The sequence below is a fragment of the Crocuta crocuta genome, unplaced genomic scaffold (genome assembly GCF_008692635.1).
Source record: "Crocuta crocuta isolate KB4526 unplaced genomic scaffold, BGI_CrCroc_1.0 scaffold67, whole genome shotgun sequence".
In the NCBI taxonomy this organism is placed as follows: Eukaryota; Metazoa; Chordata; class Mammalia; order Carnivora; family Hyaenidae; genus Crocuta; species Crocuta crocuta.
In genome coordinates this window covers 2,420,132-2,446,011 of record NW_027531896.1, presented here as the reverse complement: position 1 = coordinate 2,446,011, position 25,880 = coordinate 2,420,132, and the positions used below count along the sequence as shown (strand labels likewise).

Genomic DNA, 25,880 nt, shown 5'->3' with positions numbered 1-25,880 from the left:
AACAGCAAACGTGTGTGTGTGGAGGGCCAGTACTATATACCGAGGCCCACTTCTTCCTTCTGGAGCAAGGAGAAGACTCCATCTCCCAGCTCCCTTGAAGTTAACTGGGGCCATGTGATTGGTTCCAGCCAACGAAACACGAGCAGGAATGGCCTGTGCCACTTCAGGGCACAGGTGGTGGAAAGGCCAAGGGCAATCCTCTATTCTCTCTTTTCCTGCAGGTGCAACTGGCAACAGAGGAAGCCGCTTGTTCCAGATGATGCTATAAGAAACGAGCCTCCAACAGCCCGCACCCTTGGATGACTACCTTGGGTCTTCCACTGCTCCATGCTGGACAGGTACCATGAGGGAGAAAGAAACCTGTGTCAGCTCCCGCTGCACAGCCTGGCTGATCCTACGTCATATGGTATGCCGTGAAGACATGGCTCAAGACTGAGGAATAAACCACTCTTTTAAATTTTTATTATTTAACTCATGATCCAAAGGTAATCAGTATTGCTTTTCTAGAGTATATCCTTCCAGATATTTTTATAGGCAGATATATAAATGTAAACATATATATATTTAAACATACTTATTACAACTCAAAGGTTTTTTTTTTTTTTTCACTTAACAATGTGTATGAACAACCTTATGTGCGTCTTTCCTTGAGTCTGTGGCATGTCTGGACACAGCCAAGGCTGGTCTGCAGGCCACTTCTCTGAGCTAACTGCTCATCAGGAAATGCAGAATTTAGACTAGATCAGCCCTAAGGTTCCTTCCTAACTCCAACACCCAGGTTACGTGACTGCTACACACCTAGACAAGTATGCAGGCACCCTGCACGGTGAATTAACCACAGTGCGCTCTCGTAAAATATTTGTTGGATCAATCAATGTACTTGTATTCTGTATAATGAATAAATATTATGATACTATGATACCTTTTTAGGGGAAAAAAGAGAAATTCTGCATTATCTAATGATAGTGCCAAATAAACTTGTCTGGAATTACAGATAATCATATGCCATGAATACTTTCTTAAGCCTTTTTGCTGAAGACTGCATTGTTACAACCCAGCCAAACCATCCCATGAGATCAGCTTTAAAGTCTAATAAAAATCTTGGTAGGCGATTCCTTCCTCCTTCCATTTCTCTGCCAGGCCCTTATGACCTCTATCCTTATGGACAGGAATCACCTCCTTCCATGTCTCTGTCAGGCCCCTACAACCTCTATCCTTATGGGTAGGAATCACCTCTGAGCACAGCTCGCCTCTCTCCTGCACGTGCACTTTTCTACCCTGTGTGTCAGGAGCTGTCCTACAGCAGAGCCCTGCACAGGTTACCTGCTGCCTTCCATACACACTCTTCACTGGCAATGTGAGACTCAGACCGACCTTGCCCATCTGCAGACACGTTTCACATGCCAAACCGGATCACACACAGAATATTCTCTATTCCTTCATGCTGATCCTTTCTACCTGTAATGTCTTCCCCTTCCATCTCAGCATGTCAAAGTCCAACTTGGCCCCAGCTTTTTATTAGGTCTATGTCACCAAAGACCTGTTCTGGAACAGGTTCCTGGCTCTTCTTTGCTGCTCTCTTTACATCTTCACGGACCTGGATTATACAGTGGCACTTATCATGTTATCTGAGTACTGCTTTGCAGGCATAATGGGACTCCTAATATTTGTTAACTCTGATATGTTAAGTTAAACTTTATGAAACTGTCATTTTGGAAAGCCAAAAAATGGCCAAAAATTTGAGATTTCATATGGTTCAAACTCATATCCAGTTGCTATTTCACATAGCAGGCAGTATATATTTAATTAAAATAAAAACGATATGCATACCTTGATGTGACTGAAAACCCAGTCGATTTTTGCTCTGAGGACATGATCAGTGTCCATCTTAAGTCAAGAAACACACCATAGATGAGAGACTGCAATAGTGTGCACAGCAGGTACTCCACCTGCTCACTGGGTCAGGAAAGGCAGCCCTGGGGAAGCAGCGTTCATACCGAGGAAGGATGAGACCAAGTTAGCTAGACAACGGGCAGGGATTGAGAGACATTGCCCAGATAGGAAAAAAAACACCCTAGGGCAGGTGTCAGAACTCACTAATGCGATGTGTTCTACTGCATTCAGAACCCATCAGGTTTCCATCATGATTCATGCTACCCACCCTGAGTGCGTCCATCATGTCAGGCTGCTCCAAGAGCTTGGGGAAGGTGGCCAACACTGGGTTACTAATTAAGTCTGAAATATGAAAGAAGAGAAAGGATTTTATATAAACTTCATCCAATGTATTTGACTGCAACAGACATAAAAACAATCATTCAGGTGAAAATTATTGTGCCACATGATTTGTTGATAACACATTCCACACACTTTAACCTCTAGGAGGGCTCAAAGCTGTCTGCTCAATCTCCGTCTGCTGCTATACCCATATGCCAGGGAGTTCTGAAATCAGCCTTGTACCAAGGAGATAGAGCTTTTAGGGTAGAAGTGGCTTTGAACAGAGTAAGACTAGAAAATTTTGTTCTTCTTTCAATGCTGTTTTCCAACCTCTCTTTCCTTCTTATGATATAACTGTGACATGGTGAAAGGAACCAGTTAGAGAATTTATACAACTCAATACCAAAAAAACAAATAATCCAATTCAATAATGGGAAGAAGACATAAATGGGCATTTTTCCATAGAAGATATACAAATGACCAACAGATACATGAAGAGATGTTTAGTATAACCAATCATTGGGGAAATGCAAATCAAAACTACAATGAGATACCACCTGACACCTGTCAGAATGGCTAAAATTAAAAACACAAGAAACAACTACTGGGGAGAATGTGGGGAAAATGGAACCCTCCTGCACTGTTCGTGGGAATGTAAACTGGTTCAGACACTGCGGAAAATAGTATGGGGTTTCTTAAAAAAATTAAAAATGGAATTACATATGATCCAGCAATTACACTAGTGAGTACTTACCCAAAGAATGCAAAAACACCAGTTTGAAAAGATATATATGCCCCCATGTTTATTATAGCATTATTCACAATAGTCAAATTATGGAAGCCTCCCAGTGTTCATCAGTAGGTAAATAAATATATATATATACACATATACATATATACACACACATATATGTATAAATATACATATACATGTATATTGGAATATTATTGAGTCATAAAAAAGAATGAAATCTTGTCATTTGCAACAACACGGATGGACCTAAGGATATAATGCTAAGTGAAATCAGTCAGAGAAAGACAAATACCATATGATTTCACTCATGTGAAATTTTAAAAAAAAAAACAGAAAAAAAAAAAAAAGACAAACCAAGAAACAGACTCTTAACTATGGAGAACAAGCAGATGATTACGAGAGGAGAGATGAGTGGGGGTATGAGTGAAATAGGTGAAGGAGATTAACAGTACACTTATGTGATGAGCACCGAGTAATGTATAGAATTGTTGAATCCCTGGGACACCTGGATGGCTCAGTCTGTTAAGCATCTGACTTTGGCTCAGGTCATGATCAAGCAGTTCAAGAGTTTGAGCCCTGCGTGAGGCTCTGTACTGAAATCTGGAGCCTGCCTGCTTTGTATTCTGGGTCTCCCTCTCTGCCCCCAACCCACTTGCACTCTGTCTCTCTCAATATTGTATACCTGAAGCAATATAACACTGTATGTTAACTATCCTGGAAATAAAGAAGGAACCAATTAGGAGGCACCCCTGCTCTTGGAAGGCTGAGTAGGAACCAATAAGCATGAGGGGACAGGAGACACAGGGCAAGCTGCTCGGGCCTGACTCCAGTCCACCAGGGCACTCTTGAAATGGCCTGGGCAATATATTCTACAATCTTATGTCCTCAGTAGAGAGAAATCCTCCCTCTAGGTCCTTATTAGGTTTACTCCAAAGGTCAGAATGATGACAACAGTTCTGAGTAACTTCCTTCCCAACAGAAAAGCTAATAAGCTTTATCTTCTCTATGAAGTCATATCATTCAAGAAGTTTTTCTAGAGTCATTGAAATAAACTCTCAGGCAAGTGATGATGAAAAAGGTTAAACTGTCCTTCCCTTGGAGTTATAACTAATTCCTTGAGAAATGGCGGGACTTCCCTAATTTTGAGTTCCATTTCAATCTACCTATCCAAGTGCTAAGTCTCTAGGAAAGGACTCCTGTCTAACCATGAACTCCACTTGTCCACGAGAACTAAGCTACCTAGGATCCTTCATCTTGCTCACTCTGCTCTAGTCACACTGGCTTTCAACCGCGATCCCTCCAACACACTTGCATTGTCTTGCTTCAGGTCTTCAGACATGCTGGCCCCTCTGCCCAGACACGCACCTGCCCCACACCTCTAACTCCTCTCTCATGTATTATCTTGACTATTACTCACCCAGAGACTTCCCTAAGATCTTCCCAGTTGTATGCTCTTGTTTGCTTCCTTCCTTCCTTTCTTTATTTTTATTTTTTATTTAGAGAGAGAATATGAGCAGGGGGGAGGGGGACAGAGGGAAAGAGAGGGAGAATCCTAAGCAAGCTCCACTCTCACCATGGAGCTCAACGTGGGGCTTGATTCCACAGCCCTGGGATCATGACCTGAGCCGAAATCGAGAGTTGGATGCTCAACCAACTGAGCCACCCAGATGCCCTGGCTTTCTTCCTTTAGAAAGATTGAAAAGGATGATTCATGTAATTTTGTGTTTGAAGTCTGTCTGTCCACCAGGGGAGGGATGCTCGCGCCTGTCTCATCCATCACCGGGCTTAGCACAGTGCCTGGCATATAAGAGGCATTCAATACATATCTGCTTATTTATTTACTGAGTTCAAAGACTACTCATTAAAATTAAATTCTTTTTTAGAGGCAATTCTTATAACACATGTAGATCTCTTTGTAAGTTTAATCATGTGTGATGTCATTGATTTTTTTAAATTTATTTTTTAACATTTTACTAGGAAAAAGTTTCAAGCTTACAAAGAAGGTGCAAGAATAAAAACAGAACATTTGAATATCTCTTTCCTGTATTCAATTTTAACTAGTCTGTTGATATTTAAACATTGTGCATTAAGAACCAGTTATTTTGGGTGATTTTGGTCTCTTCCCAAAAAGATAGTGTGCATACCAAACATGTGGTAAAAACAGATTATTCAAAAATGCTGAGGGAAAACGCGATTGTATCTGAGCTTTAGTATCTCAAATCTCCAGAATTTGTAATGTGAAAATACGTTATATTGTAAAGAATTCAGAATATTCTGAACTAACACAGGTGCACAATGGAGTACAATGCTTTGCATGTGAAGTAATTTATTGGCTTTGATATTATTCTAAATATTTTATTCTGAATGCACCTTCAGAAGCAGAAGATAAAAGTTGGCATAGGCCACATTTACTCAAAGCATGATACATTACTGCACATAAGGAAATTGCAAAGACTTCTTACCAGTACTTTGCATGCTCATCCTGTCTTTTAGGAGTACATCTCCAAGAATTTGGCGATAAAATATCAACAAATGAATGGAACACATACTTCCGATTAATGTTTCTGGCAGTAAACTGTTAAAGAAGAAAAACATGTACTCATTAAATAAATCCCTATGATCCAACTTCCAGTGTTTTAAAAATATGTACTTACTACTTTAATGAACAGTACCAAGTTTTGCTTCATTACTGGAAAAACATTTTAACAATTTTAAAGAAAAGTTCCTAAGTTGCCCATAGAAAACTAACATTACACTTTCAAGCTTGAACTCTGTCTTGCCATCCTTGTGTTTCATTTTAGCATTTATACAGTCTTACCTCAACCAACTCAATGACAACAGTCTCAACTTCTCACTACTGCTCTTCTCATATATACCCATGTAAATGTTTAATTAAAAAAAAGTCATCAGTTATATGCTTGGGAAGAAAGGGAGCAGTCAGCTACAAGTTTTGACAAAGCCATGTGGCCACCCCTGTTGATGTGACGAATGAAAAGGAAACATGAGTTCAGACTGTTCATGTTGCTGGGTGGAAGGTGGGAGGGTGTGGGCAGACCAGGACTGAATTCTGACTTTGCTTCTTCCTAGCTATATGACTCTGGGTTAGTTAATTATTCTCCTTGTGTTTTGGTTTCCTCACTTGTATAATTCAGATAGTAATACCTCCATTTCAGAAGATTACTAAAAGGATTAAAATGAGACAAATGTGATGTGCTTAATGAAATGCCTGGTCCATAGTAAGGGCTCAAAAACAGAAGAAAATTTCAATATTGATGTTAAGTTGGTATCAGTTTAAAAGGGACTGTTATCACTTTAATATGTAATATGTAATCTCCATGGTAACCACAAAGAAAAAGAAATCTATAGAATATACACAAAGGAAAAGGGAATGAAAATGTGTCATTACAAAAAAAAAAATCAAACACAAAGGAAGGCTTAAAGGGAGAAAATGAGGGGCAACCATCTACCCCCAGAAAATTAAAAAAACAAAAACAAAATGTCAATACAAAGTCCTTCCCTATCCGTGATTACTTTAAATATAAATGGATGAAACTCCCTAATAAAAAGACACAGATTGGCAGAACTAATAGAAAAACAGGCTCTAACTATATCCTATCTACAAGAGACTCACTTTCGATCTCACATCGATGGATGTTCATAGGTTGAAAATGAAAAGGATAGACAGAGATACTCCATGCAAGTAGTTAACAAAGGAGAGCAGAGGTGGTTATATTAATATCAGAAAAAAACATACTTTAAACCAAAAAACTTAAAAGAGACAAAGAAGGATATTATAGAATGATAAAAGGATCAATGCATCAAGAAGATATAATAATCAGGGGGGAGGGGGGATGGGCATGGAGGAGGACACTTGTGGGGATGAGCACTGAGTGTTATGTGGAAACTAATTTGACAATAAACTATTTGTAAAAAAAAAAAAAGATGTAATAATCATAAACATGCAACAAACATTAGAGCTCCTAAGTATACAAAGCAAACATGAACAAAACTGAAGGGAGAAACAGGTCTACAACCATCGTAGGAGACTTTAATACACCACTTTCAGTAAAGAATAAAACAACTAGACAAAAGATCAGTAAGAAAACAGAAGACATAACACTGCAGACCAACTGTAATAAAGACACATATAGAACACTCTGTTCAATAATAACAGAATACAGAATATTTTTCTCAAGTGTACATGGGACATTCTCCAGGACAGATATGTTAGGCTACAATACGAATTTTAATAATTTAAAGGACTGAAATCATACAAAACACCTTTTCTGATCACAATGGAATGAAACTAGAAATCGATAGCAGAAGGAAAACTAGAAAATTTGCAAATATGTGGAGATTAACCATCACACTCTTAACCAATCAGTGGCTCAAAGAACTCACAAGGAAAATTAGAAAGTATCTTGAGACAAATAAAATGAAAGCACATCATATCAAAATTTATAGGATGCAGTGACAACAATGCTAAGCTAAGAGGAAAAGTCTATAGCTATAAATGCTTAAATTAATTAAGAAGAAAGATCTGGGGCGCCTGGGTGGTTTAGTCGGTTAAGCGTCCGACTTTCGCTTAGGTCGTGATCTCGCGGTTCGTGGGTTCAAGCCCCGCGTCGGGCTCTGTGCTGGCTGCCAGCTCAGAGCCTGGAGCCTATTTCAGAGTCTGTATCTCCCTCTCTCTCTGAGCCTCCCTTGCTCACGCTGTCTCTCTCTCTCTCCTAGAAATAAATAAAAATATTAAAAAAAAAAAGAAGAAAGATCTTAAATTAACCACCTACCTTTAAACCTTAAAGAATTAGAAAAGAGAAATAAATGAAACCCAAAGGTAGCAACAGGAAAGAAGTAATAAAGATTAAAGCAGGGACGAACAAAAAAGAGGAGAGAAAATAACAAAATCAATGAAGCAAGAGTTGGGTTCTTTGCAAAGACCAACAAAATTGACAAACCTTTAGCTAGAGGACTAAGAAAAAGAAGAGAAGATTCAAGTTACAAAATCAGAAATGAAAACAGATCTTACTACTGATTTTACAAAAATAAAAAAGGGATTATAAGACAATACTATGAATAATTGTACATCCACAAGTTGGATAATCTAGATGAAAAGCACAAATTCTTAGAAACACACATCCTACCTGGCTGAATCAAGGATAAATAGAAAATCTAAGACTGAATCAATAATCAAAGACCTCCCAATGAATAAAACCCCAGGATCAGATGGCTTCACTGGTAAATTCTATCAAATATTATTAATACCTATCCTTTTCAAACTCTTCCAAATAACTGAAAAAGAAGGAACACTTCCACACTCATTACCTGAAGCCAGCATTATCCAGATACCAAAGCCAAAGATACACGAGAACTCTAGAGACCTATATCCCTGATGAATATGGATGCAAAAATCCTCAACAAAAACCTAGCAAACAGCATGCTGAAAGGTTTATACACTATGAACAAGTGGGGTTGACTCCTGGAATGCAAGGGTGGGTCAACATTGAAAAGTCAGTCAATGTAATAAACTACACATTAACAGAATGAAGGAAAAACCCACATGATCTTCTCATCTGATGCTGAAAAAGAATTTGACAAAAGTCGGTACCTTTTCATAATCAAAACACTCAACGATCCTAGGAATGGAAGAAAGCTACTTCCACATAATAAAGGCCATAGATGAAAACCCCACAGTTAACATCATATTCAATGGTGAAAGACCAAAAACATTTTCTCGAAGATCAGGAAGAAGGCACGGTGCCATGGTGCCAGTGGTGCCTCCTTTCACCACTTTTATTCAACACAGTGATGGAAGTCCTAGCTAGGGCCCCAGGCAAGAAAAGGGAATAAGAAATATCCAAATTGGAAAGGAGGAAGTCAGATTCTCTCTGTTCACAGACCACACGGTCTTCTATGTAGAAAACCCTAAAGATTCGGCAAAACACTGTTCGAATGAACAGACTCAGCAGTTATAGGATATAAAATCAGCATATATAAATTAGTCATGTTTCCATACACTAACAATGAACAATTTGAAAAGAAAATTAAAGCCAATTCCATATACAACAGCCTCAAAAAGAAGAAAATATTTGTAAAAAATAGAAACACAATTTCAATATTATTTCAAAATCATAATCGGGAAACAGGACACGTGAGTGCTTTATAATCCTGACACATGACACACGCGAAATGCTCACTGGGAATATACTGAGCACAAGAGCTAACCTTAGAAGATACTCAAGAAAATGTCTTGAGTCCTTCTAAATATACATTTTCTAAATGTTATTTTTAGAAATACATGAACTCTGTCACTAAGCATAAAGAATGACCACATAGGTAATCTTGAAAACCTTGCAAACAATGTCTTCTCTTAAGGAGGAAAATATCTTTGGGCTAAGAAGAACCTCCCAAAGTTAAAAAAGAGATTTCAACTTTTGTAAGTTAGTCCTTTTGGTTTCTAGAGTGAGCATTTTAGCAGGAAGTCACATCAATCCCAGTGGTAACACTCGGGCTTCCAGGCTGTTGGAAGAGAACAGAATGAATGTAACCCTGATGGTGGTGCTGGAGCAATGGATTCCCCAGGGGTAGTTGCATGGAATTTAATAAATATCCTCGACTACTTCCTAACCCCTGCATTTCTAGAAACATCCCAAAACGCAAGACAGGTTCTCTTACATTCATATATAGCATTTGGTCTACAAAGCTAGAAACTGTTGTTTTCTGACCCTACTATAATACTGGTCTTGTGTCTGACCTGAATTGCAAAGACCGGCCACAGAGGATTATTTAAGCTGCCTTGACGCCACCACATGCCTTCTCAGTGTTCGGCTGTGATTCCTAAGGGTTGTTCCACATTCCGCCCTCTGGTCTGTGGCCCACGTGGGCAGTGTCTCAGCTGCATGCCCAAACCATGTCTCATGCTGAAGAACAGCCATTGATTTTGCTAGAGGAAGGGGTGGAACCTTCCTTCCATTTTTCCCTCTCTTCTCACGGAGCCGCCTGCTCTGTCTGGCTGGCATCGCTTCCGGCCCACAGCAGAGGCCTCTGTTCCTCCCACAGCACAGGCACTCTTTTCCTTCGGGCACCTCCCCACAACCTGAGGCAGCACTGCTGCACTTGATTAGTTCTCTTTAGGAAAATCCTCTGATTTTCCCAAACCCAAGATGACCAGAAAGCTCTGAGCTACTAAGGTTGGCTAAGCTGAAGAAGTAAAAAATATACTTCTTTCTAATCTCACAGATATACCAGCCAACTCTGATAGCAGAAGTGCCATGAATGTAATAACGGGGCCCGGGCTAGTAACGCTACTATCTCATTTATTTTTAGGAACAATACAATGGAAGTGAAAGAGGAAAAAAGATGGGATATGTCAAAAAGGTAAAGACAAACAAGTTTATAGCGAATTTATACACACGCACACAGCCTACTTCTATAGACTGGTATTTCTTGGTATTCTGAACTCATGCACTGGGAGTCTGGGTCTAAATTCAGGGCTTTCCCTCATCAGGGCCTTTGCCTTTGACCAAATCACATCAAGAGTTAAAGTCCATCGAAAAACAGCTCCAAAATTAGAATGGCAAGTCTTGGTGAAACTGAAGGATCTATTTGCTGCCTCTTTCATCTCATGCTGAGAGGGTCACGATGATTACAGCTGTCCCCACAAAAGGAGTCCCATGGGCAGGATTCGGGTGCTGTTTCTTTGGTAAAGGAGATGAGTCTACATTGATTGATTTGCAGTTTTGCTGACATCCAAAGGTACACATACATAAGACTGCTGGCTGGTGAGAGGGCAGAATGAACCCGACAGGCAAGGACACTGGGTAAAAATGGGCAGGAAGGCAAAATTCTCACTGGGCTTCCCAACCTTGCTCTGTGTGCTTTGTAGTGTGTCCCTAGGCATAATGTTAAGCAGGGGAGTCCGGCTAAACAAAGGTGAAGTTCATTAAGCACGGGAGGGTGGGACAGAGGTGGGATGTACTTTTGCAGGAGAGGAGGAGGGCTGCTGGCACTACTAATTGCCTTCCTCTCCCATCCACTGAAGATGGCGGTCAGGGAAGGAAAGGGGACTGAGAGGGAACAGTTCCGCCTTGGTCTCCACCCTGCGCAGGCTCAGAGCAGAGATGCCCAAAAGCTCCCATGCTGGTGCCCACTCTCACCACAGACTCCCAGCAGGGCCCTTACGCCACAGCCAGCTGTGGGGCCTCTGGATTCTCTGTGCCGATGGCCCAGTCTCTGTGAGAGTTGGCTGAGCCTGGGCTGCACCAGTGAGCTGCCCCAGCTCACACTTGACAATACTGGGCAAACGTATTTCCGGGTCATGCAGAGTGGAGTGGCAATTCAAGACAGTGCTCAGGTCCCTCTCTGGGCTCTGGGAGGAGAGAAGAGCACACCCAGACAAGGTGGGGGGAGGCTGGGAATAGCAGGAGAAAGAGCAGAGCTCTTGAGAAGTACACTTTTGTACCAGCAGGAAGATTTCTACTTTGAAATTCTTTAGCCAACATTTCTTTAAGCTCCTACTGTGTGCTGAGATCAAACAAGCACCTTAGTTCCTGGGACCTGGAGGGCAAGGACTTAGGACCCTTCTCTGAGAACCAGCAAACAGAACACTCACTGCTTTGGAAGCATGGGCCTGCCTACCTGAACTCTGCATCGCCTGGTCAAATCTGATCTCTAGATTGTAAAAAAGTATCTTGGAACCAGTATTTGGGGCCAAAGCAACACTATTAAGAGGTGTACTTGAAAGATATGCTTGGGAGTGCTTGGGGACTCTTGGAGGCTTACCAATGAGATGAGAAGTGGAAGCAGGAAGAATGAAGCCAAACAGGATTTTGGCTTTTCTTTTACAAAGACTGCTACTGTGCTTTTTTTTTTTTTTAAATCTTGAAAAATAACAATTTTCCAAGGAAAGAGTGGCCAAAAAAGGGAATCTACAGGCTCTATAAACATCCAGTGGGAAAAAAAGTCAAGAGAATGAATGATATCCATGAACACATTATTAATGGTTATTGAAAGATTTAACCGTTAATAGTAGAATTATAAAACACATTTCAGTATCAGATATAAGAACAAGGAATACTTAAACTAAGGGCATGGTCCAGAATGAGAGAAGCAACAATTCAGAAGGCTATGCCAAATTTTCCTCTATTACTCTGTTTCTTGGTAATCAGCAAGTAAGAAGAAGGTCATGGTGGAACAGGTCAACCTATCAGCTTATGTCCCCAGGCCCTGCTGTTCCCTTCCACCCCTCTTGTCCACCCTGTGCCCTCTGTGTTAAGTCCCCTTTCTCCATAGCTGCACATCTTCATGTGTGCACCTCTCCAATCCTTCAAAGCCTATTTCAACCCCCCCTCTGATCTTACCAGCTATATAGCACATCTTCATTTGAACAAGTTTTATAACATAGTACCATACCTGGCATTATATTTGCATTTATCTATATATATGATAATAATAGTAAATAATTATAGATAATACTTATTGTGTTTTAGTATATGGCATATATTATAAAAACAATCTAGGTGTTTTATTTACTTTCTTTTCATTAAACCTCATTATAGCTTTATGGAGTTGATATTATTATGCCCCTTTAAAAGATGTAGATATGGGGATCCTGAGAGAGATGGTTAAATGACTTGTCCGAGAGGTTACTGAGTTAGAAGGTGATAGATCTGGGAACCCACTAGTATATAAGCTCCCTGAAATAAGTGAAAGGGACTGAGAGTACACTTGTGATGAACACTGAGTAATGTATGGAATTGTTGAATCATGATATTGTACAACTGACAGTAATATAATACTGTAAGTTAATTATACTGGAATAAAAAATCTAAAGAGAGCTGTATAAACCAATAAAAGAAAATTAACTAAAAAATAAATTAAAAAAGCCTACCTGAAGAAAATGCAAACTAAAATGACCATGAGACACCATTACTTATTAAAATGGCCCAAAATGAAAAAAATTCATAATACCAAAAATATGAGTAATTGCAATTTTTGTATATTGCTGCTGAGAGTATAAACTGCTATAGTCATTTTGGAAGAGTTTGGCAGCTTCTTATAAAATTAAAAAGACACCCAGCCATCCTGTGCCTCATTATTTATTCCTCTGAGAAATAAAGTATATATCCACACATGAAAGCCTCATATGCAAATATTTAGAGTAGCTTTATTCATAAATGCCCAAATTTAGAAACAACCCAGGTGTCTATCAACTAGTGATTGGATAAAATGCATTATGATGTATCCATCAAATGGAATATACTGTTTAGAACAAAAAAGAACAAACTTCTAACACAAACTTCTAATAATATGGATGGCTCTCAAATGCACTATGCGAGGCGAAGGAAGCCAGACTCAGAAGGCTACACACTGACTCCGTTTGTATTACATTCTGGAAAAGGCAAAACTGCTGAGAAAGAAAACAGCTGAGCAGCTGCCTGAGGCTGAGCCTAGGGAGCTGACCACAAAGGAGAGAGCTGTTCAGAGTGACGGGAATATTCTCCACCTTGGTTGTGGTGGTAGTTACATGAAAGTATACATTGGTTAAGACCCAAAGAACTGGAAACCAAAGAAGGTTAATTTTATTGCATATAAATTATACCTCAGCTAACCTGACATTAAAAAGAAGTTCCCTAATGATAGGATCAAGGATGGCAAGCCCCATTTAGCCAAGTTTCTATACTATTTCTGACCAAACACCTCACTTGAGCTACTAGAAAACAAAAAATAAGCTGACTTGAATTTTATTACCATTCTGTTTCCCTACTGATCCTTGACAGACAAATTAATGAGACAAAAATAACCGATGAAAGATGACCAAGCTGGAGAAGCCAACAGTGAGATGGTCTACGAACTCTGAAGGACCTCAAGGTCACTGGCCAGGTGAGTGGGTAAGTGGGTACCAACCTTAGTAAGTTTCTTGATCTTCTGTTCGAAGATCTCAGTTTTACTAGGAGTTGAGGCTGCCTTCTCATTGTCATAATCTGATGGAAAACGTTCCCATGTGCTTTAAAAAAAAAAAACCAAAATAACTGTCAAAACTTTAAGTGCTTAGGGAGGTGAGTATAATAAAACAAAGTACCTTTTAGACTAAAGCAAAAATTTGGGGTAAGAAATAATAATTGTATGAAAACCAGGAGTCCCTCACATACCCTAAATGAGCTGATGAAGAGTGAAAGCATGACGCTGATGCCTACCCACCTCCCTAACAGTACCCAACTGGTCCCTGGAGCTGCCACTACATCAGGGGCTGGGACAGCATCATCGCTGCCAGGGTACAAAGGGAAAAAAGCCACTCTGATCCAGGTAGAACCTACTGTGTCCCAGATCCCAAACTCCTTCCTGTTCCAAGGAGGGGGGCTGGCATCACCAGGGCAGCAGCAATGCCATGTGGCCTAAGTCATGAAGCCAGGACAGGGAGGTCTGAGAAGCGAAAGGGGAGTTTCATATCTGTCAGGAGCTGAGCTCCATGAGGCAAGGACTGTATCTGTCTTACTTTTCCCATTATCTAGCACGGTGCCCAGTCAACGAATATATTTTAAAAAGTGCTTGATATTTTTGAAAGGCAACTTGGCATGTTATGACCACAATTTGAAATGTCTACATTTTTTAAACTAGCAAGAAGGCAACCTCTGAATTACCCTCTTTCATGAATTCTGTGGTGGTCACAAGTATTAGTCCAGGCTTCAATGAGAAGGCATTAATGAAGGGTCCTCACACTTTCTAATTTCTTACATTAGAGTCTCATATGTGCCACCAAGAAAATAGCACTTAGATCAAAATGATTAGGACCTTACTATCAAATGACTTATTTTTAAAACTGCGAACTCAAGTGAAGAATGCTATGATTAGAATAGAGCTCCTTTTGCTGATGCATCTTCTGTTTACTTTTTAAGGCCAGGAGAGAAAGCGACGCCTAAGAGCTGTACCTCTTCTGGATACTGAAGGGTCCACTTCAACACCTTTCTCATAAGGGGTGCCACCATTCAAGAAGAGTTCATACGTTCTGCAAAAGAATAGTAAGCCACGTGTTTCCATTTTAAAACACTGAAGTTTGCAGTGAAATATTTTTTAGGGCAGATAAATTCACAGACATTTTATTTGTCTCATTGCTAAACGAGAATGAAAGCTGTTGATTCCTCTTTGAGGTTTTATCTCAGTAAAATTTCTTTTATTTTTAAAAAATATTTATTTATTTATTTTTTCTTTTAATTTATTTCTAGGAGAGAGAGAGAGACAGCACGAGCAGGGGGGGAGCAGAGAGAGAGGGAGTCACAGACTGAAGCAGGCTCCAGGCTCTGAGCTGGCAGTCAGCACAGAGCCCGATGCGGGGCCCGAACCCACGAACCGCGAGATCATGACCTAAGCGAAAGTCGGACGCTTAACCGACTAAGCCACCCAGTCGGCCCTAAAGATGTTTATTTATTTTTGAGAGAGAGACAGACAGAGCATGAGTGGGGGAGGGTTAGAGAGAGAGAGGGAGACACAGAATCCGAGGCAGACTCCAGGCTCTGAGCTGTCAGCACGGGGCCCGAACTCACGAACTATGAGATCATGACCTGAGCCAAAGTCAGATGTTTGACCGACTGAGCCACCCAGGTGCCCCAAGGTTCTTTCTTAACTTTGAACTATAGAAAATACATTTTTCCACATTAAAATGAGAAAGATTAATTGATATCATTAAAGTGTATTGACTTTAATGACTTGTGTTAATGGGTGTATTAATGATATATTTTTAAATGTATTTTTCAAATGTTTATATGGCATAGAAATGAAAAGTAAAGAAACAGAAGAATCTCTCCCTATACTGTCCCCTCTAGTCTGGTAAGGCCCTTGTCCTACTTTTTTCTATGCAAACGCAAACAAATATATATACACAGTAAATCTCAAAACAGACACGCTTCTCTTTAAGTTGCACAACACCTATGTGTGGAAAGTAGAAGATAAAAGCCGGCATTGCCTCCCTAGTACCGCTCCTCAGAGGCAACCTGCCCACATATGCACACAATACAGTTTTCCACAAATAAAAGTGGAGCCACAGCACACATAGTATCCTGCAACTTGCTTTGTCCATATAATGATATATACTCAAAATGTTTCTGTATCAATAGACAGGCTTCTACCTCATTTACAAAATAGCTATGAAAAAAAAAAAGAAAAATAGCTATGACTTCGCTTTAGAAAGATGTGAGTAGCTACACTTTTCCCTTCTAACTAGGTACAACTAAAAACCTTTGACATTCTTTTTATTTTTTAATGTTTCATTTATTCTGAGAGAGAGAGAGAGAGAAAGAGAGAGAGAGAGACAGCATGAGCAGGGGAGGGTCAGAAGAGAGAGGGAGAATCAGAGAATCAGAAGCAGGCTCCAGGCTCTGAGCTAGCTGTCAGCACAGAGCCCGACGCGGGGCTCGAACCCACGAACTGTGAGATCATGACCTGAGCTGAAGTCGGGCACTTGACTGGGCCACCCAGGCGCCCCAAAACCTTTGACGTTCTTTTTTTAAATCATAAGAAGCCTGGGCTCTTACATTCTCTGAGGGGGTGCCCCTCCCCTTATCACTGGGGTGATGTCAGAGAAGTGGAATCTGGACTCTTACCTCTGGCTTGTGGTAAAGAGGCCATGCCCACCCCTGGGTATAGTAGAAGTCACAGGAGGCAGGAAGCATTATCTGAATTAACCCTTATAATAACCCTCTTGCGTAGGAACTATTCTAATCTCCCATTTTAAAGATAGAGGAAATTGAGGTTTGCAGACATTAAAGAACCTGGAGCCTGGCTTACAGTCACACAGACAGCACCAGGATGAGAGCCCTGAATTTTACAATTCCAAACCTTGGATCTTAATCACCATCCTGATGACTGCTGATTTGCATCTCCTCTGTGAATTTCTTGTTTATATTCTAGACTTTGATTTTTTTGTGCCATTTTAAAATTTGAATTGTCTTTCCTACTCATTTTTTAGGGCCCTTTTTATATTAGCAATAATCTGTTATGTATATATTATAAATATTTGGTCTTTTGTTTTTTGGTCTTAAGTTTTAAATTTGTTTATAGTGATTGCCATAATGATTTCAGTGTATTACCTTTAAAATAAAGGTGGGGATGCCTGGGTGGCTGAGTGAGTTAAGTGTCCGACTTCAGCTCATATCATGATTTCATGATTTGTGAGTTCGAGCCCTGCATCGGACTCTACATGGACAGTGCTGAGCCTGCCTGGAATTCTCTTTCTCTGTCCTTCTCTCTCTGACCCTCCCCACTCATGCTCTCTTTCAAAACTAAATAAACTTAAAAAAAAAAGAAGAAAGGTGGCATGACAGACACCCTGGGGACCCTGGACTTAGCTTTCCCACTCTTTGGAGAGAATTAGGCTCTGTTTCAGCACTGTGAAATGTGCTGATATCATAGAAAATTACTGAAAAAATATTCTCAGCAGAGAGTAAACTTTTTTTTTTTTACAAGTTTTTAAATGTTTGTTTATTTTGGGGGGAGAGACAGAGAGTTGGGGAGAGGCAGAGAGAGGGAGATAAATGATCCAAAGCAGGCTCCACACTGACAGCAGAGAGTCTGATGCGAGGCCTGAACTCAAAAAAACGTGAGATCATGACCTGAGCTGAAGTCAGACACTTAATCGACTGAATCACCCAGGAGCCTCTAAACATCTTTTAAAATACTTGTTCTATATGTGGCATTTCTTCCTCTCTAGGATGACCCTGTGCATGTTGTCTTCATATACTACTTCAAAGAATATTAAAATCAACATTAAAAGCCCTCTCCCCGCAAATTTTTGAAATGCTAACACAATATACACTCTGTAAACCTGAGGTATGCAGATTCTAAACACTGAATTTCTACAAAATTACTCATTTGGAAGGAATATATAGCCAACTTACTTTGCTGGAATAGGAATTCCACTGGCATCAAAAAGTTTAAGAAACACCCAGCCACAACTTAATTCTCCTCTTTCACCAGTTGACTAGGAAATTAAAAGGCATACAAAACTTAAAGTCTGAATCAGTCAAATTTAAAAGCACATATTAAGTCCTTTATAGGGAACAAAATTAGCATTCACTTTTAGAAATAAACAATTCCTCCCAAGAAAATAAAGTGAAACACGGTGGGTCCCATTTTCCTTGCAGGCCAGACGGCACAGGCAGTATGAAAAGTGAAAAGCCTCTCTTGTCAAATCACTGTTGAAAATCCCTGAAGCCTGAAGATGTGGCAACTGTTGCTACTGCTCCTTGAATGATACAAGTATTTTGTGGAATGATCTAAACCACATCACTACCTGGGATTTGAGCTTTGCCTCAGTGAGAGATACACAAACTCAATCCTTTTTCAGTTTTTAATCATTGGTCAGGATTTTATCTCCACTGTCAACTGCTGGAGGCCTCTGGGGACTTGCTTGGGGGCCCTCCTCCTCTCTCCTGTCCTACTCACCCAAAACACATAAGGATGAATTTGCCTTAAAGAACTGCAAGTTTGGTGTAATGTTATTAATATAAAAACAGTTAGCTTTCTGAGTTACCTTGAGGCCAATTATATACACTAAGCCTACTGGGTATTATCAGAGTGTGGAGACATTTAAATTACTATCACATGAAATAAGTGAAGGGGCGGAAAAGCACACTTATCGTGATGAGCACTGAACAATGGATAGAAACTGTTGAATCACTATATTGTACACCTAAAACTACTGCAATTAAAATAAAAAATTTAATAGAAAAATAAATTACTATCACAGATCCACACCCACTGGTTCAATCTTTTATGTGATATAAGTTAATCTAATTTCTGTTGTTCTCTTTATAAAAGTTACCACTGACAGGTCCTTTAATGAGGACTGTCAGCCACAAGGCTAAGTGCACCCTGACCCTCTAAGACAGAGGTAAAACACTGCTGGAATGCCACTGAACATCTCTTATCACTTTCTGAAAAGTCTCATCCTTTTCAAACCTTGAGTCCTTAAAAGTACTGGACTTCCCTCAGACTATAAATATAAATGAATACAGTTGTATTGTAAACGCTACTGAAAAAGCACTATATGTTCATTAGACCCACCATTCCCATTCCTCGAGAGATTAAAATTCTATTACACATAAACACCTCAATTATTTTACTTGTGAATACAGACTTTTTTTTTTTNGGCTAAGTGCACCCTGACCCTCTAAGACAGAGGTAAAACACTGCTGGAATGCCACTGAACATCTCTTATCACTTTCTGAAAAGTCTCATCCTTTTCAAACCTTGAGTCCTTGAAAGTACTGGACTTCCCTCAGACTATAAATATAAATAAAATACAGTTGTATTGTAAACGCTACTGAAAAAGCAGCACTGTATGTTCATTAGACCCACCATTCCCATTCCTCCAGAGATTAAAATTCTATTACACATAAACACCTCAATTATTTTACTTGTGAATACAGACTTTTTTTTTTAACTTCTCCTTAACATTAGAAAGCTGTATCTTTCAACTGACATACATTGCGAATATAAGAAATTCCAAGTTCAAATAATATTCCAAGATCTGGAGATGAAGAATTGGATCTGATAAAACAATCACCATCAAGCAAGCATGGCAAGATGCCTGTAACCTGAAACAATGAAGAAAACTAAGTTACTCATAAAAATGTTAAATGGGAGGGAGGTTTAAGCTTTATTCATCTGTACATGGTTTATACCTTTGCATCATAATTAACAGTCTTTTAAAGAGAACAAAAAGCAAATGGATTGGACCCATCAAGGATTTCAAGTTAAAAAATTTAATTGCTCTGTTTACTTTCACTTATCCTTTGCTTAGAGTAGAGGCTGCTGTGAAACAAGTACTATACCTAGCTCCCTCAGAGGTGTTATAAAAATAATTTGCATATATAATATTTATACTGACCATTGTTCTTTGTAAACAGAACCAAAATTGAAGACTTCATACACACATTTGCTCAACTTTCCCAAGGTGTGCCTTATAAATTTTCCTTTCCCTTCTTTTTTGCTCATTCCTTTCCCTCTGTCTGGACAACCACATCCCTCTGTCTTGCCTATAAGGTCCTCCCCATCCCTCAAAGCCTAGTTTCTCTTCTACAAAACCTTCCCTGAGCCTAAGGGCTAGAATTAGTGTCCCCCTCCTCTGTGCTTCCACAGTACTTGGAGCCCTATAACCATTACATCCTGTCTTTGCCATAGTTACCCACAGGACCCCACCTCCACAGGGTTACTCTAAGGATTAAATGAGAGAGTGTCCAGGAGGACCTACCACCGTGCCTGGCCCTGGATAGAGCTCCATAAACACTGATTGTGGTTATTATACAATAACAATTGTATAAAGTGTTTCTTTTCTACTAACCTGTAAGTTCCCAAATGCCTAGGAAGAATGGCTCGCACCTAACAGATACTTAATTTCATTCATTCAAATATTTTTATTAATTTCAAGGAACAATTTCTTATTATTCATCCTTCCAAACAGTTTATCTTTATACCCAAAAACATTTAGAAAGTTCTATCTAAATGTTTCATGTACACCAAAATACAAGCAGTGGGGCACTTGGAAAATCAAACTAGACTTTTAGGAGATGTGCTAGAGCCAAGGTTGTGAACCTGCAGCACACAAGCCAGGCGGCTGGGCCTCCCCCACACCCTGTGCCCTCTCCTTGAACCCCTACTGCTTGAAGATCTTTTGATGCGTAAGACAAAGGTTAATGAAGGATTTTTAGGGTGCAGCGCCCCAAGGCAATTAGTTATGGGAAGTAAATACTAAAGTAATGAAACTTTGGAGGTAGAAAAAAAGTAAAGCAAAATAAACTATAGACCATATCATAACAAGAGCATAAATATCTTCATGTTCACTAACATCCATGTCACAGGGATGCGGTGGTTTGAAACCACCTAACGTCATTCCAGTCTTTTTTTTGTTTGTTTGTTCCAGTCTTGATAGTGCCTGGGTATAATGCACCAGCCCTGGGTGTCACCTTTGATTTTATCTGCAGAAAGCACAGCTCTCATTAGCACAGTTGGTTTCATTTGTGGAAAACACTTCCTAAACTTATCTTTTTGTTTTCATTTTCATCAGGGGGCATTTCCTAGAATTGAACCCCACGATCCACTGAATGAGATGATTCATAGGAATTAGAACTCTGATGAGTCAGAAACAAAAGTAATTTGTATCGACGTCTCCAAAGAACATTTAAAATAACCTAGAGATTCAAATCTGGCCCCATATATTCTGTGCTTCACATAAACACATTATTGCAGAGGTACACGTGGACAGCTTTCCCTTAGAAATTAACTGCATAGCACTTAACAGGGAAAAGATGTTCACATTTCATTCCACTCACTGAGCAAATACCTTACCTGGGGAGAAAAAGTCCATGTGTTAGGCTTTTTAGGTTGCCATGTGGCTCTGACCGTGTGAATGTTGCTCAGAACCTGAAATGGAATTTTCCCAGATGAGAGCACGCTGTAGAAAGTTCTCCCAAACGTTACCACTTCTATGTCCCAAACAGCAAACAGGCAATAGGCTGTCCTATGTGGAGCAGAGGGCCTCGTTGGGGGCTCTTACAGTTTTTATGTTGTGCCACTCTGCTTTGTTTTCTTTTTACATTGAGTACACACAGAACTTTAAAAATGATTAACAAAAAACTGTTCCAGCACTAATTTATAAAACAATGAAAGAATGGATAAAATAAATTCAGGCTCAGCCATTTGCTCTAGTAATAAATTATAGTTAAGTAAAATACTATCTGAGACAGGTTTACCAGAAAAGCAGGCAAGATGTCAGGGACAAATGACATGTTATTAAGATATGTGACCTGTAGGAGCCCATCACCATGCCACTAAGACTGACTATGCTAATAACAGCCAGACACACAGCCTCAGTTTTCTTCAAGATCGCCAGCCCGTAAATTACATTCTTCCTACAACTCAATCTCTTGTAAAATGCTCCTGCAAGAAGTTAGTCCCACAATGTATATAAAGCAATGAAATACAAAAGAAGCAAAAACGTAGAGGAGGGTTCAAATTCTGTAACGTTATGGCTAAAATTAACATCTTCCGAAGAAATAGATAACATCAAAGTTTTATGTAATTAATTTATTTAAAAGTTTATTCATTTATTTTAAGTAATCTCTACACCCAGTGTGGGGCTCGAACTCACAACCCTGAGATCAAGAGTCACATGCTCCTCTCTTTGAGCCATCCGGGTGATCCTAAAATTTTTATTTTAGATAAAAATATTTTAGTAGAGCACTTTTAAAACTAAGCTTTAAAAATAATTAGAAGCTACCCCAAACATGTCCTATGACGTCAGGTTCAATTCACTGCCCTCTATGTCCCTATCTGGGACAACTAGGGTCATCTTATGGGCAGCTGAGCTGTTTTCCACATATACAAAGTCCTCATTTCCTTCAACAACTAATACATAGGAATTTACTTAAACTCTTCCTAAAATAATATATATTCTCGGCCTAAACTCTTTGGATTACAAACTTGTTTTGATGGTTACCTGGTGTTTAATGTAAGACTGCATTTTGTTTATTCTAAGATTCCTCTTAGTTTTTCAAGAGGCGTTTCCCACTTCTACTATCCAAAAAGTCCTTTGCAATCACTGAAATTGAGATCTCATACCATCTCTGCTTTTATCTTTTCGAGTTGGAGAATCCCGATTTTAGTTCAGGAGTAACTTCTTCTGCTTGATAATTTCACAGTCGATTTGTGGACTGAGAGCTAAAAAGGACTTAGTCCAGGGGCACCTGGCTGGCTTAGTCAGTTAAGCGTCCAACTCTTGATTTTGGCTCAGGTCATGATCTCATGGTGCTGGGATGGAGCCCTGGATCAGCAGGGTGGAGCCTGCTTGGGATTCTCTCTCTCCCTCTCCATGCCCCTCCCCCACTCACACTTATTCTCTCTCTCTCTAAATATAAACAAACATTTAAAAAAGTACTTAGTCCAAATACCTCATTATACATTTTCAAAACCTGCAGCAAGAGCGGGTGAACAATTGGCTCAGAACTACTCTGCTTTCTGTACAAACCCAGAACACAAAGGATGAAGTAATCAAGGATTTAAAAAGTTTAGAGGCTTCTACTTAGCAGACTGTATTCTTTTTTTCCTGTTTATTTATTTTGAGAGGGAGAGAGAGACAGAGTGTGAGCAGGGGAAGGACAGAGAGAGAGGGGGACACAGAATCTGAAGCAGGCTCCAGGCTCTGACCTGTCAGCACAGAGCCTGACGCGGGGCTTGAACCCATGAACTATGAGATCAGGACCTGAGCTTAAGTCGGATGTTTAACCAACTGAGCCACGCAGGCACCCCAGCAAATTGTATTAAGAATACATATGGATTTCTGCTCAGGATGGCATGTTGAATTTATGCATTAATGTAGTGGATCTGCTCCCAACATAAAGGAGTGATAGTTAAAAAGAGTAGAACTCAAACACAAGATGAATAATTCAGTGGACCATAGATGGAAGGGGAAAGCTGTGAGGAGGGTGGGAGTAAAATCGGGGATCTCCTGGGCTCTGAGTCTAGAAGTAGGAAGTGATGGCAAGGAGCTGGCTTTATCTGTTACAGAGGCTGACAGTACTCAGTACATGACAGACAACAGACAAGACAGCCTTACTGCTTGAAGACAGCAGGATGAAAAAGAAATGGTGGCCAACCTTCCCCCTCATAGGAAGTAGTGAACCTAAGCAGGTGAGAGGAAAATGATAAAGCCATGACACCAGGGTGGGAACCAAGGCAACAAGTGGGCCCTTTAATGAACCTTAGATGAAGAATGCTAAACTCCACTGTGACATCTGGTTCTAGACTGGAGTTGGGGAGGGGGTGGTTGATGGTAGCAACCAAGCACTGTTAGGTAGGAGGGAAAGAGAGTCATATATCTTTCACATAAAATGTGCCTCTAAAGATACACGAAGAAATAAAATACTATACTAACAAAACAAGAAACAACCCTGAGGATTGAAATTAACAAAATATGTTGTTATATGTAATTATATATTGATTACTTTAAAAAAAAGCCAGGGGCGCCTGGGTGTCTCAGTTGGTTAAGCGTCTGTTTCAGCTCAGAACATCATATCATGGTTCTGGGTTCGAGCATAGTGTTGGGCTCTGTGCTGACAGTCCGGAGCCTGGAGCCTGCTTTAGATTCTATGTCTCCTCCTCTCTCTGCCCCTTCCTTTCTCTCTGCCTCTCCTCTGCTCACACTCTGTCTCTCTCTCAAAAATAAATAAGCATTAAATTAAAAAAAAAAAAAGCCAGATTTACTCCTCGACAACATTAACAAGATGGGGGCAGGGTATTCACTAGGTAGCGAAAGCATGTTATTAGTATCTTTGATGTGTTAAGAAAAAGAAATACAGGATAGTTTTAGATTTGTTTATGAGAATAATTTATAAATAAGTCGATATGTTAAAAATGGAAAGGTAACCACTTAGATATGGAAATATAATCTACAGATTCCAAATCAAAAGCAGAAAAAAATTGGGATGCCTGGGTGGTTCAGTCAGTTAAGCCTCTGACTTCGGCTCAGGCCATGATCTCTTGGTTTTGAGTTCAAGCCCTGCGTGAGGCTCTGTGCTGACAGCTCAGAACCTGGAGCCTGCTTTTGATTCTGTATCTCCCTCTCTCTCTGGCCCTCCCCAGCTCATGGTCTGTCTGTCTCTCTCTCTTAAAAATAAACATAAAAAAATTAAGAAAGAAAAAGCATAAAAAAATGGAATGCAGACAACAATATTTCAATAGGTAACAGTAGCGAAAAAAAAGCAAAGATAAAAGATGATAAACAGAAAAGATACAGACACACAAATAAGGGAAATAAGTCCAAATATATGCATGTTATAATAAATGAGGTTCATCTCATATTTGCTCAATCCAGATATAGACACTCCAAAAAAAATCATAAGCCTATTTTGCTTATTAATAGTAATACAAAAATCCCAAAGTTTTGTGAACCTAATTGGCAATGTTTCTTTTTAAACAAAAAAAAAGTTTATGATCAAGAAGAGCTTACCCCATTAAAGGATGTTTCAGTATCAGAAAATCTATTATTGTGGTATGTCACCTTAACCAATTAAAGGAATAAAGTCAAATGATCATCTCAATAGATGCAGAAAAGAATTTGCTAAAATTCAATATTTACTTGTAAATATGAAAACTTGGAGCAGAAGAGAATCAACCAAAGAAAAGGTACCCATCAACAAACATCCCATTGGTGAGTCTTCAGAAGCACTGACATCTAAATCAGGAAGAAGACAAGGCAGTCTCCCCTGGCAGTCCTTGGCCAAAACAGTAAGACAGCAAAAAGACATGAAGTATAAAAAGGGGAGAGAAAAAACTGTCTTTATCTGCAGGCAATGCAACTGTACACATTAAAAAATTTGAGACGATAAGAAGTATAAGTGACACTGTGTTTTAAAGGTATTAGAAATAATAAGCAATTTCGGGGTCCCTGGGGTGGCTCTGTCGGTGGAGCATCCGACTCTTGATTTCGGCTCAGGTCATGATCTCACAGTTCATGAGATCTCTCTCTCAAAATGAATAAGTAAACTTTAAAAAAAAGAAATAGTAAGCAATTTCAGTAAAGTTTGGGATATAAGATCAACTTCCAGATGACAATAGCTTTCTATGCATCAATCATAACCACTTAGAAAATAAAAGAGGTGGGCGCCTGGGTGGCTCAGTTGGTTAAGCATCCAGCCCTTGACTTCAGCTTCGGTCATGATCTCACGGTTTGTGAAATCAAGCTCAGAACTGGCTCTGAGCTGACAGGGTAGGGCCTGCTTGGGATTCTCTTTGTCCCCTTCTCTCTGCCCCTCCCACGCTTGTGCTCTCTTTCTCAAAAATAAAAGTTAAACAATTTCTAAAAAAAAAAAAAAAAAAAAAAACAAAAAAAAAAAAAAAAAGGGAAAAAAATTCACAATCATTA

The 25,880-nt window shown here is 39.6% G+C and overlaps 1 protein-coding gene across 2 annotated transcripts in view; it reads right to left on the bottom strand.

Annotated features, from left to right (window-relative positions):
• Positions 1 to 25,880, bottom strand: part of NPHP1 (nephrocystin 1) — a 57,616-nt gene that overhangs the window by 3,178 nt on the left and 28,558 nt on the right. For both annotated transcript variants that reach the window (XM_077773443.1, XM_077773444.1), the window contains exons 12-18: positions 21,308 to 21,382; positions 19,447 to 19,557; positions 17,857 to 17,939; positions 14,896 to 14,972; positions 13,874 to 13,973; positions 5,431 to 5,543; positions 2,162 to 2,235 (exon numbers count right to left, since the gene is read on the bottom strand). In XM_077773443.1, the coding sequence (XP_077629569.1) occupies positions 2,162 to 2,235; positions 5,431 to 5,543; positions 13,874 to 13,973; positions 14,896 to 14,972; positions 17,857 to 17,939; positions 19,447 to 19,557; positions 21,308 to 21,382 (633 nt within the window). The remainder of the gene's footprint in view (positions 1 to 2,161; positions 2,236 to 5,430; positions 5,544 to 13,873; positions 13,974 to 14,895; positions 14,973 to 17,856; positions 17,940 to 19,446; positions 19,558 to 21,307; positions 21,383 to 25,880) is intronic.